Here is a 19,260-nt window from a genome sequence, read left to right as displayed (position 1 = left end):
GAATCCAAGCTCAGGAAAGATCTGGCTGGAGGCATGTATTTGGGGATCCTATGATAACAGGGCCTGGCTGAAGCCAAGGACATGGCAGAAGTGTCTGTGTGAGAGGTACCAGAGGCAGAAAAGGGGGCCGATGGTGGAACCCTGGGGACAGATGCCGCAGTTGACAGGGTGATGGGAGAAGAAAGCAGAGGCGGGACCACAGAGGGCAGTGTCACTTAAGCCAGGAGAGGAGGTGCTGGTCTATAGCATGAGTCCCCCGAGCTCAGGTGACATAAGGATTGAACAAGCAAAAACTCCAGGGATGAGAAACCTCCCCTCTTCCTTCTGCAACATCAAACCTAAACTCACTTCGCTGATGCCACGCCACCCACTGCACTCACTTCCTCCTTTTTCCGCATCAGCCCCTCTGCTCGTGGGCCCACAGAGGCCATAGCATCCTGGGTCGTGTTCTGCCCCTTTCCTGGAAGGCCCGCTCCTCACCCCTTCACATGTGTAAGTCCTATCCTCCCAGGCCCAGCACAGGCCTGTGTCCTCCTTGGCCACCCCAGCCGCCCCGAGCAGCTCTGCTCCGTAGAGGCCTGTTTGTATAGACTTAACACTCCGTTACGTGCGGTCTGGTGGTGGCTGTTGATTCGTGAAGTTTGACTCTTCTTGTAAGCGGCTTGAGGTAGGTGGTCTTATTTTATTCTTCCTCTGTGGCCTTAGTAGCCTGGAATATTGTTGAGCAGACAATCCTTGCTCTGAAAAAGCTCTATGGTTGATCCACATTCTTTTTTTTTTTTTTTTAATTTATTTATTTATTTTTGGCTGTGTTGGGTCTTCGTTGCTGCACGCAGGCTTTCTGTAGTTGTGGCGAGCGGGGGCTACTCTTTATTGCGGTGCATGGGCTTCTCATTGCGGTGGCTTCTCTTGTTGCAGAGCACGGGCTCTAGGCGCGCGGGCTTCAGTAGTTGTGGCACGCGGGCTCAGTAGTTGTGGCTCGCGGGCTCTAGAGCGCAGGCTCAGTAGTTGTGGTGCACGGGCTTAGTTGCTCCACGGCATGTGGGATCTTCCTGGACCAGGGCTTGAACCTGTGTCCCCTGCATTGGCAGGCGGATTCTCAACCACTGCGCCACCAGGGAAGCCCAAGTTAAACATTTGTGAGGGCTGAAATTTATTGCATACAGATTTGGGTTCTCAGGAGAGGCAAGTCCAAAACCACTTGCTTTCCAGAGCATAATTAAAAAAAAAATACACATACAGTCTTTGCAATTAGATTTCATTAAATTTAGGCCACGTGTTAATTTTGTTCAGCTCTTAAGATTTCTCAGGATAGGGCTTCCCTGGTGGCACAGTGGTTAGGAATCCGCCTGCTAATGCAGGGGACACAGGTTTGAGCCCTGGTCTGGGAAGATCCCACATGCCGCGGAGCAACTAAGCCCGTGCGCCACAACTACTGAGCCCATGTGCCACAACTACTGAAGCCTGCGCGCTTAGAGCCTGTGCTCTGCAACAAGAGCAGCCACCGCAATGAGAAGCCCATGCACCACAACGAAGAGTAGCCCCCGCTCGCTGCAACTAAAGAAAGCCCACGTGCAGCAACAAAGACACAATGCAGCCAAAAATTAATTAATTAATTAATTAATTATAAAAAAATATTTCTCAGAATATGCCTTGGTTTTTACCAACCTGATTGATGACTCATTTGACCTTGAGGTTCAAGTACCTATTGCTTATCTCAGATTTTCAAGTTCCCAGTGAAATTAGTGGGTAATTTAAGATTAGGTGCTCAAGAAATGTAGGCTCTCATTAGTAATATCAACATTGATAATTTTTGTATTTCGATATAATACTTCATACTAAATAAAATACATAAAAAAGCTTTGTATGGTTGAAGAGTGCTTGTGTCTATGCCAGTTCAAGACTATTCGAGACTTGATTTGGAGTGGTTTACAAGATCCCTCATTTAAAGCGCCCTCTTGTGTCATTACAATGATGTGCAACTCTTCAATGGATGGCGCCAAGGGACAGAATAGTGAAGGGTTGGTCTTCACCAAGATGGTTCCAGCCATTGAAAGGAGCATATGTGACAGAAATGCTGGCTGGTGGGTAAATGTTGTGGTAGTAGATTGCAGAAGTCTCTTCTGATTGATTGCGTTTTCTCAATAAAATAGGAAAAAGGTTAGGCTGAGTGAGGATGGTTGAAGAAGTATAGGAGATTTGAAGAGAGAAAACTACTAGGTTCCACTAGGAAGACACTGGGATAATAGACAATGAATATACAGCTAGATCTTTTCATGTCATTAAATACATTCACAACATATTTCTATTGTTTGCTCACAATTCTGTTTTACGGCTTAAATTATGGTTCTATGATTTTTTAAAACCAATTTCCTATTGTTGAACAAGAAAGTTCTTTCCAATTTCTTACTGTTATAAATAAAATGGAACAGTGTCTCTTGCTATGCCATTCCTTAAAAAAAGAAAAAATACTTCGTACTGATAGAGCCTGTCTGATGATTACATTTTTTTTTATTTTAGCGATTTTTAGTGAGTTTGTGGCTCACTGTGATTTTTTAAAATTTATTTATTTATTTATTTATTTTTGGCCATGTCGGGTCTTCATTGCTGCACATGGGCTTTCTCTAGTTGCGGCGAGCGGGGGCTACTCATTCATTGCGGTGTGCAGGCTTCTTATTGCGGTGGCTTCTCTTGTTGCGGAGCATGGGCTCTAGGCACGTGGGTTTCAGTAGTTGTGGCACGTGGGCTCAGTAGTTGTGGCTCACGTGCCCTAGAGCGCAGGCTCAGTAGTTGTGGTGCACGGGCTTAGTTGCTCCGCAGCATGTGGGATCTTCCCGGACCAGGGCTCGAACCCGTGTCCCCTGCATTGGCAGGCGGATTCTTAACCACTGTGCCACCAGGGAAGCCCTGATGGTTACATTTTATTATCATCTAGCAAACTCGAAAGCTTTAAAGGTACCCTCACTTACCTTCTAGATGTCATTAAAATGGGGTGGCTGACATTACCATTTTACAAGATGTGACTTTGCCTCACTCTGTAGTGAGTAGTAGAGACAAAGTCAGAATGTCAGAGCAGTAAGCGATCTTGGTCCAACTCTATTATCCTACATACAAAAAAAAAGGAGGCTCAAAGAAGTTGTCTGCAGTCCCGCCTCCCCAGCTGCACTAGAAAACCCATAGTTCCCTCGCAGTCTTTGCTCAGCACGCCCTCACCGCATCTTTGCCCATTTTACTCTGTTTCCTATAGGTTGCATCCCCGTGTAGCCATGACGACTGCCATCCTGGAGCGTCTGAGCACCCTGTCCGTGAGTGGACAGCATCTGCGCCGCCTGCCCAAGATTTTGGAGGATGGGCTGCCCAAGATGCCTGGCACCGTCCCGGAGACCGACGTGCCCCAGCTCTTCCGGGAGCCCTACATCCATGCTGGGTACCGCCCCACCGGCCACGAGTGGCGTTACTACTTCTTCAGCCTCTTTCAGAAACACAACGAGGTGGTCAACGTCTGGACCCACTTGCTGGCGGCTCTGGCCGTCCTCTTGCGGTTCTGGGCCTTTGTGGAGGCCGAGGGCCTGCCGTGGACCTCTGCCCACGCCCTGCCCCTGCTCCTCTACGTCCTGTCCTCCATCACTTACCTCACCTTCAGCCTCCTGGCCCACCTGCTGCAGTCCAAGTCCGAGCTCTCCCACTACACCTTCTACTTTGTGGACTACGTGGGCGTGAGCGTTTACCAGTACGGCAGTGCCTTGGTCCACTTCTTCTACACCTCCGACCAGGCCTGGTACGAGCACTTCTGGCTTTTCTTCCTGCCCGCAGCCGCCTTCTGTGGCTGGTTATCTTGCGCCGGCTGCTGCTACGCTAAGTACCGTTACCGCAGGCCTTACCCAGTCATGAGGAAGATCTGTCAGGTGGTGCCGGCGGGGCTGGCCTTCATCCTGGACATCAGCCCCGTGGCACATCGCGTGGTTCTGTGCCACCTGTCTGGCTGCCAGGAGCAGGCGGTCTGGTACCACTCCCTCCAGATCGTCTTCTTCCTGGTCAGTGCCTACTTCTTCTCCTGCCCGGTTCCGGAGAAGTACTTCCCGGGTTCCTGTGACATCGTGGGCCACGGGCATCAGATCTTCCACGCCTTTCTGTCTGTCTGCACACTGTCCCAGCTGGAGGCCATCCTCCTAGACTACAAGGGGCGACAGGAGGTCTTCCTGCAACGCCACAGCCCCCTGTCCATCTACATGGCCTGCCTCTCCTTCTTCTTCTTGGTCGCCTGCAGTGCAGCCACTGCAGCCTTCTTGAGGCAAAAAATCAAGGCCAGACTGACCAAGAAAGATTCTTGAGGCCGGCAGGTGGGGCGCGGTGTGGAGCTGGCCTGATATGATTTGGGGAAAACTTGAATCAGCAGTAGGAGTTGACTTTCTGCTTTTTAGAGCAGGCTTTTAAATGAGTACATATTTCCAAGGGTGGCTATGGCTATGGAATTAGGAAGCCAAAGGGTCCAAGAGTTTTGCTGTTATTGTTGTGAATGAAAGTATTCCTTTATCCTCTGGGCTGTAGTCTTACGAGACACAGGAAGGGAAGGGACCTTGGCTAAGATTCATCGGACACTGAATTAAGAACCATCTTCATGCCTGAAAATTTAGTAGAATTCTGACTGTGGCCTCCAGGGGCAAGGCCTGGTCTAAAGGGATAATCCAACTGGACTGGAAAAGTTAGGAGGTGGCTGGACCACACTGTATTGAAATGAGCATTCTTCTATGATGCTGGTCTTTGGTAATTGGGTACATTGACCCAAGGACCCGATTTCATTTGGATTTCAGATTGTCCGGGGTGGAGAAGTCAGAATCTTCAAGAAGATTCCGTAAAACCCTCAGACATCGTGAATTACTCGGTTCGTCTGACTTCTGGTTCCTTCTCTGGCCCACTCTAGCACTGACCCTTTTCTCAGGATGATGTCTTCCTGGCTGTTTTCTCCCAAGTGCTGTTCACTCCCATCTGTACCTTGCATGGTGATAGAGAGGACGATGAAGCAGTCATACTTCCAGGAAATGCTTGGATCCATGTGGACATTCAGGAAACTTACTCTCATATAATACTAATGGAAACAGTAGTAGAAAATACAGTGCCAAGAGCCATCAGGAGGTCCAGCCAGCAAGCATGGATACCGTTTGGTGTCATGGGACCCTTCTGTTTTATACCTGTGCATTGCAGGATTACTTGAGATCTATTAGGGCTGCCTTACATGCCAGAAGATCTGGAGCTTTTTCCAGAGCATCTTCTCCAGATTTTGACCAGCATGTTCAAAAAGCCCCTGGTAGAGTGAATTGGTTCTAAGAGTCCCACTAGGGATCTGATTATTTCAAGAGGAACTCAAGGTCCAGCCTCTTAAATAGATGCTGCCCCATGAAGGACCCGCATAACTACCCTAGTTCAGGGTCCTTGGGGAGTTAGTTGTACCTCAGCTTAGAGCAGCTTAAATTAATCAAGCCCCAGGACAGGCACATGTGTGCATTCATGGTGGATTGGTCCCCGAAGGCTCCTTTGGGTAAGGATGGTGAACTGGGCACCCTGTAGGCAGAATGTTCTGTTTAGGACATAGTTGCCCAGCAGCTTCTGTGGGATGGAGGGGCTTGCGGTTGATGTGTTCTGGCCACGCAGCCCCCCTGAGGACTGCCTTCTGCACTGATCCAGTGAAGGGGGCTGCATTGGAACCCTCCCCAGAGGCTGTATTTCCTATCAGTATAAGGTCTCTGTTTACTAAAAAGGGAGGTGGGTTTTCATTCCAGTTTGATGAATCTCCTCTCTTCCTAGATTACTTTGTTGTCTTCATATCTTTGTTTTCTTCCTTTCTCTTGAGAGATGTGTAGGGTTTGTGCCTTATAAATGGAAATGTACGAACTTAATACACTTAATACATGGCCATGTGGAATTTTCAGTTTGGGGTTACAGGGATAAGAAAAAAAGAATTAATTGCCTTCCAACCCATGGATGAAAAAACTTCAGAATACCAGAATTGCTTATCCATCAGAAGACTCTTTCAACCTGTATTTTGGAGGGAAAAATTCAACTGAGGCTTTCCTGTAATCTTTATATCAAGAAAGTGTATGTCGGGACTTCCCTGGCCGTCCAGTGGTTAAGACTCTCCGCTTCCACTGCAGGGGGTGCGGGTTCAACCCTGGCCGGGGAACTAAGATCCTGCATGCCGTGGAGTGGCCGAAAAAAAAAAAAAAAGCAAGCATATGTCTTGTCAGTTATGTTGTTTTCCTAGATGGATTTCTCCTGGGAATCCTCAAATACCTGAACTTCTGTGCTACCCAAGTGTCTTACACGAGCTTCTGGCATCCAGGCCAAATTCACCGCCAATAAAGTTAGCAACACCAAACCGGTTGAACTGATGAACAAGGGAATGGAAAGTTGTTGTCAACACAGTGCAAGTAGAGGGTCAGTTTAAATGGAGATGAGAAAGTGTCTGAAATGTCTGTAATTATGGATTCAGAGGCTATCTTCTTTTAAAAATTGGAAGGGAGATGTAAGTCAAGCTCTTGCATGTAACTGTGGTGGTCATGGTGGGCAGAGATCTTTAGGCCAAATGCAGGTATTTTTTAAGGGAGAAAACACAAGGTACAGCAGTGATCCTCCAACGCCATCCACAGACCAGTGCCAGTCTGCACACTTATTGGTCTGTGACAAGATAAGTACAGAGAGACACTAAACTCTTAGATATGAACGTAAAATTCATAACATTTTGATTTTAATTTACCCAAGTATTGGTCCCTCAAGTACTGGAAATTTAAAAAAATTTTTTTCACCAGAGATATTTGAGAAGTGTTGAGGGACTACTTTCTGGTTAGAAATTCCAGTATCTCATGAGAAATAGAGAAACAGGAGATGCAGGCGTTTTTAAATACTCAGACTCTTAAGGGGTTAAATACTACTTTTAAAACATTTTCATTCAAACGATTGAATCAGTAAGGAAGAGACCTAGTTTGTTTAAAAGGAATAGTAAGTATTTGATAAAGGGGATGGTTCTTCTTATTCCACCAAAGCCAAAAGTTGACATCTGTTGGAAATTCTCCTGTTATTGATCTCTTTTTTACTAAGGCTTTCAACCTATTAAAATGTAAATGCCTCTGGGGAAAAAAAAAAACAAAAACTAAACTGAACTGTTAGTCATTTACGTCTTGGGAATAAAATGGGTATTGTATGTGGCCCCCTACTCAGGGTAGAGAGAGGGAATAACAGGATGCAGCGAATTGGGGACCTATTTGCCTGTTTGTTTCCCTCTTGCAAGCACTTCCTGACCTATATTTACTAGGGAGCTAATGTTAATACTTTTCAGATGTTAGGGTTTCATCTCCCACCTTGGCTGAAAGTACCTCACTCAGTAACACTATTCTCAGTCCTCTATTGGAAGCTTGAAATAGTAGGCGCTCAAGCCATGGAATGGAGGTAGTTCTTTCCTGCCTCTGTTGCCTACCTGTTCACCAGTTGTACCCTGATGCTTGAAAACATTAGGTTCTTCAGTTGCCACGCTGTAGTTTCAAATGGGTCCTCCAGATGGTGCTCATGTCTTACTCAGAGAAGGCATGGCCATTGTCCCCAAGGCCTCCGCCTAATTTTGTTGTTCCTAGGGTTTTGCTTGATTGCTTGGCAAAGAAAAAATAGAACTATTTTCTGTTTATATAAATCTCCTTACACAAATGACCATTTAACAGATTTTGTAAATGCATTATTGTACTCTCAACAGCTACCTTGTGTCTTTGACAAGGCCTGTCTTAAAGAAAGGTTTTATCTAGACAGACATTGCCAGAAGGAGATCCGGACACTTCATAGCCACCTAGAAGTAGGAAAGTATAAAAGCTTTGAAAAAAATCTCCATACCCAAAATCCCAAAATATGCTCCCCCTCCCCCAAATCCCCACTTGTGAGTAGATCAAAATGGGTCCCCTCCCCAAAAGCTATGGAGTTGATTTCTCTAAGGATTTTCAATCTAATTGAATAAATAGTTCAATCTCATGGACAATAGTGTTAAATATTCCAAACTTTTGAATTGATAGACTGTATTTTTTGAAACCTAAAAATTATGAACTGTACTTCTGTTATACCGTAACAGGTACTATGGTTGTGAAATGTGGCACCTATCATCCAAAGGATTCTGTAGCCTTAACTATTAGATTTAAATAGCTGTGGAAAAGGTGATTCTACTATCACCATAACAGGAAGAAAACAGCGTTCTCTGGCTAGAGGCTCCACTGATAGAATTATGGATACCCCTCTTGCCCAAATCCTTTTTATCACCAGTAGGGACCCTGGGCAGTTTGCAAATACTTCTGTTGTCACTGCTAATAGTTTAACCACTCTTCAGTTATTGATTTAGCAAGTATTTATGAGCATCTCTTGGTGGCTGACTCCATGTTGGCTCTGGAGATACCACAGTGAGGGTAAAAAACCGGGACCCTCCATGCTAACAGAGGACCAGGGTCTTCCCACCTTGGGCCATGATAGGGGCCCCTCTCCAGGACTTGGTTCCAATCACAGCCTGAGGGCCAGATGGCCTGCCAGACCCACGGGAGGCTGGGACCTGCTTTGGGCCAGCCCCTTTTCAAAAGGATTGAGCTCTCTCCTTTCCCCTCCAGAGGCTGGAAACACTTCCCACTCCAGCAAGGCTGTCACCTTAGAGTCACCGCAACCCTTCTTGATACTCCTGCTGCCTCCCCAGCCCATCTTCCTGCCCTCTAGTTGATTTAATCCAGTCCTGGGGAATCCTTGACACAGCCAGACTCAGAGAGAAGCCCTATATTTCCACAGGTGGTATAGACTTCCCATAAAGCCCATCCTTTAGGGAAAGGGATGTAGGGTTCCAACCTGAGTGCAGGTTCCTGATTTGGTAAGTTGGAAACAGCATGCTATACCCTGGCTGCCTCCGTTGGAAAAAAAAAAAAAAAATCCACCTTATCCCTTATGGAATTTTTTTAGAAATATTTAATATAGAAGGAAAATCATTGCATTAAAGAGAAAATTCATATCTACCTAAGGTAAGGGCACTTCTTACCAACATGATTCTCATAGGAAATTATGCACTGTATTTTAGACTCCAGGAGGCCTTGGCCAATTCAAAGGCTCCAGAATAACAGCTCAGATTATATAGAGCACTATGCTTCCCCAAATATTTCCACAACCATTTGCGTTCCTAAAGAGTCATGTGAGGTAAAACCAAAAAGAGCTCCATTAAACCAGAAAACACACTAAGAAAGTAGAATGATTGCTTCAAGGTCACACAACTAGGAATGTTTAAACTCAAAGTCCTTTTTCCTTCAGATAAATTCAGGGCCCAGCTAATTCGAAACATCAACACCAAATATTTGCAGCCCTTTGCAGTGTGTAAAGCACTTTTTAACGTATTGTGTATACTTTACCTAATCTCATTTTAATTTTTGTTCCTAAATACCTCTTGAACAGCCAGGGTCGTATCACTTCTTTGGGAGTTAAGAAGTACATCGTGGATGTCCTTGGATATCAAATAAAGCATTCTCTGCATCTCATGGTCTCCTCAGAAACCAGAAAGTTCCATTGGCTGTAGGCCCTCAGTGGCCTAGATTTTAAAGTCAAATCTCACTCTCCAGTCATGGCTTCTTGAAAATACCTTTGAATCCTGGGAAGAGAAACCAAGTATTGATAATCTCGCCAAGATGATACAACACCGCCCTCTGCTCTTTCACTGGGATTGTCAATTCTTCAAACGATTGGCTCTCCCAGGGATTCAGACAAGTGACAGTGACTTTAAAAATGTTTCTCTGCCTCATAAAAGAGTTTTGCACACATTAGTAGGAAGGCCCCCTCAAAAGTCATTGGTTATTTCTCATTTCCAAGTAATAAAGGCTTATTAAAGAAAATGCTAAAAAACAGAGAAAAAAGATAATTCATGGACACATCACTAAAATGAGTCCCTTCAGAGTAAGAATAAGGCCATGTCAAAATGTTGTCAATAAGTAAGTTAGCAGTGTGATATAAAGCTTCCTGAAAAGCCAGAAGTTAGGAATTTTTAGGCAACCTAATACTTTGATTCTGTAAAGTACAAAAAAAATCAATCAACAGTCTGGCTCAGTTTACAGTCACATGACACTCCCTTCTGACATTTACGTAGGTAATTTGCTGATGCTGCGGCTGGGACACTGGCTCATGAAACAAAGCCAATGATACATTATCTCGCGTTGAAAGAACTCTGTGTGTGAATCCAGCCCCACACTCCACAAACACGGAGCCACAGGTGCCAGTCCCTGTTCTAGGCACCAGGGATACAGCTGTGGACAAAACAAATCCTAGCCCCGACAGAGCCTTACCCTCAGCAGTGGAGGGGGCTAGGGTAAGACAAACAACAAACCGGGACTTCCCTGGCTGTCCCGTGGTTAAGACTCTGTGCCTTCACTGCGAAGGGGCACAGGTTCAATCCCTGGTGGGGGAACTAAGATCCCACAAGCTGCGCGGCCAAAAAAAAAAGAAAAGAGAAACCAAATAAATACATCAGAGAGTTAAGGTGTTAGAAGGTGTTGGTGCCAAGGAGAAACAGAAAGCAAGGAAGGAGAGGCCAGAGGGATGGAGTGAGTGTGCAACTTTAACCAGGACCAGGGGAGACTACAGAAAGGTGTGTGTGTGTTTTTCTCTCCCCGGGGCAGAGGGAAGAATTGCAAGGGCCCTGAGGCCAGAGCCTGCCTGAACGGAGAGGGGTCGAGAGGGGTCGAGGAGTCAGAGATGAGGACAGATTGTGAGATCCTTGTAAGGAGTCGGGCTTTTACTGTGACTTCAGGATGGGGAATGCTGGGGAAGAATCCTGCCCAAGAAAATTGCAGGGTAGCCATTTATCTATGTGGACTAATTACTAATTGCACATGACCTTTGCTGGCAGAACGTAGAGCAAATTCTGTTGCCTGCCATCTACACGAAACCAGTTTATCATTTAAGTTATTCTACTTGTGGGCTTAGCCCTATAGGTTGCATTCCTGTGGACACACTCTCGGGCTCACAGGGTTCTTCCCAAATTCTCAGAGCATTTTTTAAGCTCACAGGATGCTGACCTCCACTTCCCAGACAGGCTTTGAATGTTTCCTTAAGTCCTACTGACCCTGGTTTGTGCTCTGGGTAATCCTCCAGGCAGAAATGCAGTGAAAGATCCAGGGCAGAATCTGCAAACCAGGAATAATAACAACTTGAACAGTGTACATTATTTAGTGCTCACTCCTTGCCAAGTCCTTCACTGAGCTGTTTGCTTAGATTCTTTCCTTTAACCCTCATGTAATCCTCGGGAGGTAGGTACTGTTATTGCTCCCACTTTATAAATGAGGAAACTGGTAGATTGAATAAATTTCCCCCAAACTACCTGCTATTAAGTAATAGAATCTCACAGAAACTCAGACCTTTACCAATTGGGTGAACTGGAAGAAGTGTAGAATTGAAAGGGAAATGTAATGAGGATTTTTTTTTTTTTTTCGCTCTGATAAATGAAATAAACCGAAAGAGGCAGTTTTTGTTTCATTTCTAGACACTTTGGCCAAGAAAATTCCCTAGGCGGTGACCGTTGATGTGATACCAATGGTGAGATTCTTAAATATACTTTGTGCTGGACTGCAACACACACCTGGTCACATTAGTCTCAGAGGCCGTCACGTTAGTCTCAGAGGCCATCACGTTAGTCTCAGAGGCCATCTGTAACCACCTGGATGACCTCCAAGGACTCCAGGCAGCTCGAAGAACCACCGACTCTCCTCACATCATTTCCCTATGCTTCTCCCATGAAGCCTTCTTTGCCTTCAGAACCTGTTAAAAATACCCTAGTCCTCAAAGTCAATCAGAACACTATTCCAGTTAAAACAATTTCTTAAAAGCAACTTAATAGCAACATGCAAAACATCTCCATTCAGTGTATTTTCTTTTTCCAACAAGAACAAATTAGTTCAGAATCTGACTGATTTTGCTGCTGGGGGAAAAAAACAGCACAAAGTTTGTGCTCAATCACTCCAAGTGGCAATCGTCTTAATTGTTATGATTTCTACCACTTCCCCTGAGCAGGGAACTGTGGGTTCTATGCAAACTCGCCCACCCTCCCCGTGGGCTCCCGAAATTTCTCACCAGAGTGGGAGCTCACTGCCCTGGGGAAGGGTCGCTCTCCACCCATGACAGATTAAGGCGTATGTCAATCCCCCAGGGTTCTGCGTGTGTTTGGGTGTGAGTTCCTCCTTCGTCACTCTGTCTGCATGTCACAGACCATCACAAGCATCAGCAGAGAACCTTCCTGCAGTGCCCAGACCCACCTGGACAGGTTAGCAGTCTGGTCCTTTTACACTGTGGTCCCCAGGGGTTCTCAGCCTATGGAGGAAACCCCACTGCTCCACTCACTGTTTTTACTTTTTTTTTTTAAATTGAAGTATAGTTGATTTACAATGTTGTGTTAGTTTCAGATGTACAGCAAAGTGATTCAGTCATACATATACATATAGCCACTCTTTTAGATTCTTTTCCCATATAGGCCATTACAGAGTATTGAGTAGAGTTCCCTGTGCTATACAGTAGGTCCTTATTAGTTATCTATTTTATATAGAGTAGTGTGTGTATGTCAATCCCAATCCAAATTTATCCCTCCCCTCATTTTTTACTTCTTGATTCACATCTGTTATGTCGTGAATTACATCCCCCCCACAAAGATATGTTGATGTCCTAACCCCCAGGATCTCAAAAAGTGACCTTCTTTGGAAATGGCAGCTGCAGATGTAAGGAGGTGATACTGGAGTAGGGTGGCCCCTTAGTCCAAGGTGACCGATGTCCTTATAGGAAGAGAGAGACACGGAGAAAAGGTGAGGACGCACAGCCCCGTGACAGCACAGAGACACACGCGGGGAGAACAGTGGTGACGACAGAGGCCGAGGCTGGAGTTATGCAGGCAGGGAGGGTCAAGGGTGGATGGGAACAACCAGAGGCCAGGAGGGAGGGTGTGACCCTGCTGGGACCATGATGTCCAACTTCTGGCCTCCAGAATTGTTAGAGCAGAACTTTCTGCTGTTTAAGCCCCTCTGTTGTGCTACTGTGTGATGTCTGCCCTAGGAAATTAACACCCGGTTCAAGGCCGTTCTCAGTTTTTACTTCTATCAGCTGATACAATCTGGCTGCCCAGTGGCCCTGGGCTCAGCAGGCTCAGGGGGAGAAGAGAACTTGGAGACCCCATTGTCCCCACCCACACTCCATTAAAGGGAGAAATGGGATTTGTGGTCTCATGGGTGAACTCAGTGGAAATACTCCTGGGAAGCTTATCACTCGTGTGATGCAGTAGCACCTCTGTGGTAGGAGGTTAAATACAGAGAAGAAATTCCAAAAGGCCAGTTTCAGTACTCCACCCAGTGAAGCAGGGGCTCCTGGGCCGCCTTGGCAACTTCCCTCCCGGGTCCTTGCCTCCTCTCAGCTCCCACAGCGACCCGTCCACCTGCGTGCCTTCACCCTCGGCTGCAGAGGCTGCAAAGCCACAGTCTGCTCTCCGTCCCAGTGGTGACGGAAAGGAGGTGGTGACCACAGGAACAGGGCAAAGGTCGGGGCGCTGTGGGAAGCTCCGGTCCCCAGCCTCCTCCACAGCGCACGGGAGGAGGCTGGTGCTTTTCTGTAACCCAAACCGCAAAGAGAGTTTGGAGTCCCACCCCCTAAAGGGATCTGGGGTGCGTGTGTGTGTGTGTCTGTGTATCTGTGTGTGTCTCTGTGTATCTGTGTGTGTCTGTGTTTCTGTGTCTGTGTGTGTCTGTGTGTTTCTGTGTCTCTGTGTATCTGTGTGTGTGTGTCTGTATGTTTCTATGTCTGTGTGTATCTGTGTGTATCTGTGTGTTTCTGTGTCTGTGTGTGTGTCTGTGTGTTTGTCTCTGTGTATCTGTGTGTCTCTATGTATCTGTGTGTGTCTGTGTGTGTGTGTCTGTACGTTTCTGTGTCTGTGTGTATGTGTGTGTGTCTGTATGTTTCTGTGTCTGTGTATATCTGTGCATGTGTGCGTGTCTGTGTGTATCTGTGTGTGTCTGCGTGTGTGTGTGTATCTGTGTGTATCTGGGTGTTTCTGTGTCTGTGTGTCTGTGTGTGTATCTGTGTGTGTCTGTGTGTTTGTCTCTGTGTATCTGTGTGTCTGTGTGTGTGTCTGCATGTCTGTGTGTATCTGTGTGTCTATGTATCTGGTGTGTGTGTGTATCTGTGTGTGTTTGTGTCTGTGTGTGTGTCTGTGTGTATCTGTGTCTGTGTGTATCTGTGTGTGTGTGTGTGTGTCTGCGTGTCTGTGTGTATCTCTGTGTGTGTCTGTGTGTATCTGTGTGTTTCTGTGTCTATGTGTATCTGTGTGTCTGTGTGTCTGCGTGTCTGTGTGTATCTGTGTGTATCTGTGTATATCTTTGTGTGTCTGCGTGTGTGTGTATCTGTGTGTGTGTGTCTGTGTGTATCTGTATCTGTGTCTGTGTGTCTGTGTGTATCTGTGTGTGTGTCTGTGTGTATCTGTGTGTTTCTGTGTCTGTGTGTCTGTGAGTCTGCTTGTGTGTGTCTGTGTGTATCTGTGTGTGTCTGTGTCTGTGTGTGTCTGCGTGTCTGTGTGTATCTGTGTGTGTATGTCTGTGTGTGTGTGTGTCTGTCTCTGTGAGATGTTTAGAGAGAGTTTGGAGGGTACAAGAGTAAAGAGGAAAGACATAAGTCACATATGCCAAACCTTCTAAATGTTACACAGGCTTTAAAATGCCTAACACACTTGCCCCCTTCCCTGTCTTCCTTTTACCTTCCTGCCTTTAGTTGATCATCCACAATTTTTCCAAGTCCCCAGTCACTCTCCAAACAGTCCATTCAGAAGAGTCCCCTAGACCACGCTAATGGCAAACAGTCACTGGGTACTTCCTATGTGACAGGCACCATGCTTCATGCTTGCATATACTAACTCATTTAATGCTCACAACAACCTTATGAGTTGCAAATTATTATTATTATATGTTTATAGTAAGGAAAGGTTAAGACACTCCCACAGGTCACAGATCTGGTAAGTGATAGAATCAGGGCCTGTACCCAGGCCATCTGGCTCCAGAGTCCGTACTTTTTTTTTTTTAACTTTTTTATTATAGAAAATTTCAATATATACAAAAGTAGACAGAAATGTTTAATGAAGTGTTTAGTCATGTCAACAAGGGTCAACTCACAGCCAATCTGGTGTCATCTACCCTCACTTACTTGCTCCTTCTCATATTATTCTGAAACAAATTCCAGACATCTTATCCTTTTCTCCATGATACACACTTGGGTATGTATCTCTAAAAGTTTTTAGAGAAGATGAAGACATTCTTGCAAAACCGTCATACCGATCATGCCTAAAAAATTGAAGAACAATTTCTTAACATTCTCACATTCGAATTCTCAGCGGTCTCATAAAGGGCATTGTTATTTTTAAAGTGTATTTGTTTGAATCAGGATCTCAACAGGGCCCACAAGTTGCAGTTGGTCGACTTATTTGTCTCTTTTAAACTATTGGTTTCCCTTCCACTTTACTCTTTGTCCCCATCCCTGCAATTCATTTGTTGGCAAAAAAGGGTCATCTGTCCTGAAGAGCTTCCTACAGTCAGTACTCCCTACCTACATGTCATTCCGCCTCTGGGGAGCTATGATACGGACTCCTTCTGTATCATATTTCAGAGGGGGAACAGTTCTAGACCCTAGACCCACTGGGGCTCCGTAAAATCATAAAAATCATAACTAAAATTTATACCTGTGAGTATGCACATTTGGGGGAGACAGGACCCATAGCTTTCACTAGGTTTTAAAAACAATTAATGATCATTAATTCTGGTCCAGGCTTTTCATTTTAGAGATGAAGAAACCAGAAACACAGGTAGGTAAGTTGTCCAAGCTCACACAAATATTCAAGACACAGTGAGGACATGAATGTAGCCCTCAGGACTCCCAAACGGGCATTTCACTTTCTGTTCCATGCTGCATGCATTCTGTTCCATGCTGCATATGTGAGAGGAGAGAAGGATGAGTGGATTGAGATGTTCAGTGGGAGAGGAGGAATCAGAGGCATTTCCCCATGTTCAAGGTTGCCATTTACCTGGATCAATGGATTCGTGCCCTGTCCACATTTGGAATCTAAACCTATAATCAATATTACTGCCATATCACTCTAACACTTCTATTTCTCCATCCTGTGAAGAACCTGATTAAGGCACAGATGTCTTACAAGCTGGATGCTAAGATCAATGATCCCTCATGTGCTGAAGGAAGAATATCCCTCCCAGCTGTGTGAGGACTGAGGTTGAGTATAGAAAGAAAGAAAGAAATACCCGATTAGTAACCAGTCATTAACCCATGACCCATGGTTTCTTAATCTCTTTTGATCTGGGGATTTCTCGTCAGTAAAATGAGGGGCTGGGTTGTGTTAATCATTTCCCAAGTTTTTTGACTCTGACCGCACTAATACCCACGATACCAATGCATATGTTTGTATACATCTTAAAATACTTTTTCACTGAATTATTCTTACCCATTCAACATGGGATGCCTCCTGATCATTTATACTCTATTTCTTTTTTTAAAAAATTCTAGTTGTTGTCACAAGCATTACGATGGTTTTAAGACCTAGTAATGGGGATCCACTGGCTATTTGAAAAATACTTTACCAGGTGATTTTCAAGTCATCATTTATTCATTTACTTGGTCAGTCATTTTACAACTGTTTATTGAGTATTTAAGAGGTGTTAGACACTGTGGAGGGAGCTGAGAAAATGGCACTGAACAAAACAAAGCACTTATCCTGTGCTTACATCCTATGGAATCTCTAATTCTGTGAGGTCATGTTTGATAGGATTTTTCAGAGGGAAGGGAATTCTGAGTAAATCAGCTAAAGTCATAGAATGGGTTTGACTTAGAGGAAAAAGCATCAGAAACACAAGTTTTTTCAACCCCCTGGCAGGAGCCCACTGCAAAACTAAAACAGTCTAAACCCAAACTGTGTGATTTTTGTGTCAAATGAAGATTTCCTGTGGGTCCTAAATCTGTTCCAGAATCCGCTTGGAAATCAGGGCTTCTCTCACCTTTCTCCATACCTTGCAAAGATCAAAGTGGTTGACCGGCACGCTTTTCAGATAATCGATTCCAGAGACCACGGAGTGATAGAAATGAAGGGTAGAGAGCATCTGACTGAGGGACACGCCCTTGCAAGGTGTCATCTCCATAGTCACTCACTAGCCACACCCCCAGTACTTCCAAACCTGCAGGTGGGTCATTGAGTTCGCTTTTCAGAAACCTTGCTGTACCGTTTTTGTCCAGCAGAGGGTAGTAACGCACCACAATCACTGCAGAAAGGCCAGCCCGCGCGCGCACGCGATCTGCTTGATATCTGTCCTGTGATGTTAGGTACTGAAGAATAAGGATGTCCCAGGATTTTAAACAAATTCTAGGTAAAGCCAGCTCCGGGAAAAATGCTGAAAAAGGAGACTTTTATTTTAGGTGGCTGCTTGCAGCCTCTGCCTTCCGACCCCTCCCATCAGGAGTCCCTGGGAGACGTCATCCAGCCCCAGCGAGGCCCTCTTTCAGGTTTGGCCTCCTGGCAGTCTGACCGTCCCATTTTTTCCATTCCCCAAGCTTTGTAGCACCCTCTAAGGTCATGCAACGTCCCTGTGGCCTTCTGAGTCCAGGCTTTATGTACAGCCTTCCAAACATCGCACTTTCTACTTTAGCTGCTGGGGATGGTCAGGCTCCCGCCCTCTCCTATATATTCCGCAGGTGGGAAGTGGTGACTGTAGGTTGATGGAGAGTGCAATCCATGCTGAGTCATCCTGATTGGGAGAAATAGGCTGTAAACTCTTAATCACACGCACCCTTCTCAGGGTTCAAGCGGTTTTCTGACGCCCTTTTCCCCCCCTTCTTCACAGACCTGTACCTGCGCTTTTTAGCACTGATGCAGTATGGCCTGGCTTCCCCTCCTCAGAGGTGATGGCATTTTTACAAGGCCACAGGCCAAGAGAAATTTCCTTCACCTTACATTTCTAGGTCCGAAAGTAGTTAAAACACTCTGTTAACCATTTAACTACTGTGCTCTTCTGGGAAAGAAAGGCATTTGAGCGGAAGGCACTCCTCCAAAGAAACAGATGCCACAAAGAACAATAGATTTAGGCATGATTCACCTTTTCCAAGCCCCACTGGCTCCTTCCCTATCCAGCCCAGGGAATACAGACCCAAGTGCAACCCTGCAGTTAGTCCAGGAGGGCTCTTCTGAGTGTATCCTAATGCCATGGATTTACTTTTATGAAGAGAAAGGGCAGGAAGGGATCATATAACTGGGAAGAGTTTAAGGTTACCATGAAGAGTCAGCAAGGATTACAGTTCCCAGTTATTCTGAGGTTGAACTTGCCATTTTGAAATATTCTCCCGGTGGCTGGCTTCTGCTGAATGAAAAAAAAAAAAATGCACAGCCTCAAAGTTGAGAGTTATGTTTTATTCGGTGGACTTTCTGAGGACTCCAGCCAGGAAGACAGCCTCTCAGACAGCTCCGAGGGACTGCTCCAAAGAGGTAAGGGAGGAGCCCGAGTACATAGGAGTTTTTGCAACAAAAACCAGGTAGTTGGAACATCAAAAGATTACTGCTAGTCACAAAACGCAGACATCTCAAGTTAATGAATTTAGTGCTTTTCTTTGTATCGGAAGGTGCCAGAGTCTGGGCTCACTGAACTCATTCCTTTGATATGCACCTTAGCTATTTGTGCCAGTAGCCTGCTTTTCTCCATCCTGAATTCCTGCAGGGTGCACAGTTGTGGGGAGATGCAGTGGCTGCTGACTCGATGGTTGGTGACATCCGTTATTTACTGATATGGCAGGTGACATGCTTTGTCCACACTTCCCTTCTAGGTCAGTGGCTAAGATATAATGCAATGGACAGATACTTTTAAGGTCTTCAGTATCTTCAACAATGCATTGATTTTTTTAAAAAAATGTATTAAACACCTACATGAAGGTACTACACCAGTAGAAATTTAAAAAAAAAATTGTAAAGGTGAAAAAAAGAGAGGGGACAAAAATGGGAACTAGAAGTAGTTGGGGAGAGGAAGTGTTATTAGAAAAGAAACTCGGGGCTGGCGCGGTGGTTAAGAATCCGCCTGCCAATGCAGGGGACGCGGGTTCGAGCCCTGGTCTGGGAAGATCCCACATGCCGCAGAGCAGCTAAGCCCGTGTGCCACAACTGCTGAGCCTGCGTTCTAGAGCCCGTGGGCCACAACTACTGAGCCC

At 45.5% G+C, this 19,260-nt stretch overlaps 1 protein-coding gene across 1 annotated transcript; it reads left to right on the top strand.

Annotated features, from left to right (window-relative positions):
- The first annotated feature begins 3,113 nt into the window (after window positions 1–3,113).
- On the top strand, window positions 3,114–5,926 carry PAQR8 (progestin and adipoQ receptor family member 8). Its single transcript, XM_061194976.1, has one exon. It carries the CDS (start codon window positions 3,267–3,269, stop codon window positions 4,329–4,331), a length of 1,065 nt encoding a protein of 354 aa, XP_061050959.1. The 5' UTR covers window positions 3,114–3,266; the 3' UTR covers window positions 4,332–5,926.
- The last annotated feature ends 13,334 nt before the right edge of the window (window positions 5,927–19,260 follow it).

The sequence above is a fragment of the Eubalaena glacialis genome, chromosome 7 (assembly GCF_028564815.1).
Source record: "Eubalaena glacialis isolate mEubGla1 chromosome 7, mEubGla1.1.hap2.+ XY, whole genome shotgun sequence".
Taxonomy (NCBI): Eukaryota; Metazoa; Chordata; class Mammalia; order Artiodactyla; family Balaenidae; genus Eubalaena; species Eubalaena glacialis.
The sequence above is the reverse complement of the archived record's forward strand: the minus strand, read 5'-3'. Positions and strand labels throughout refer to the sequence as shown.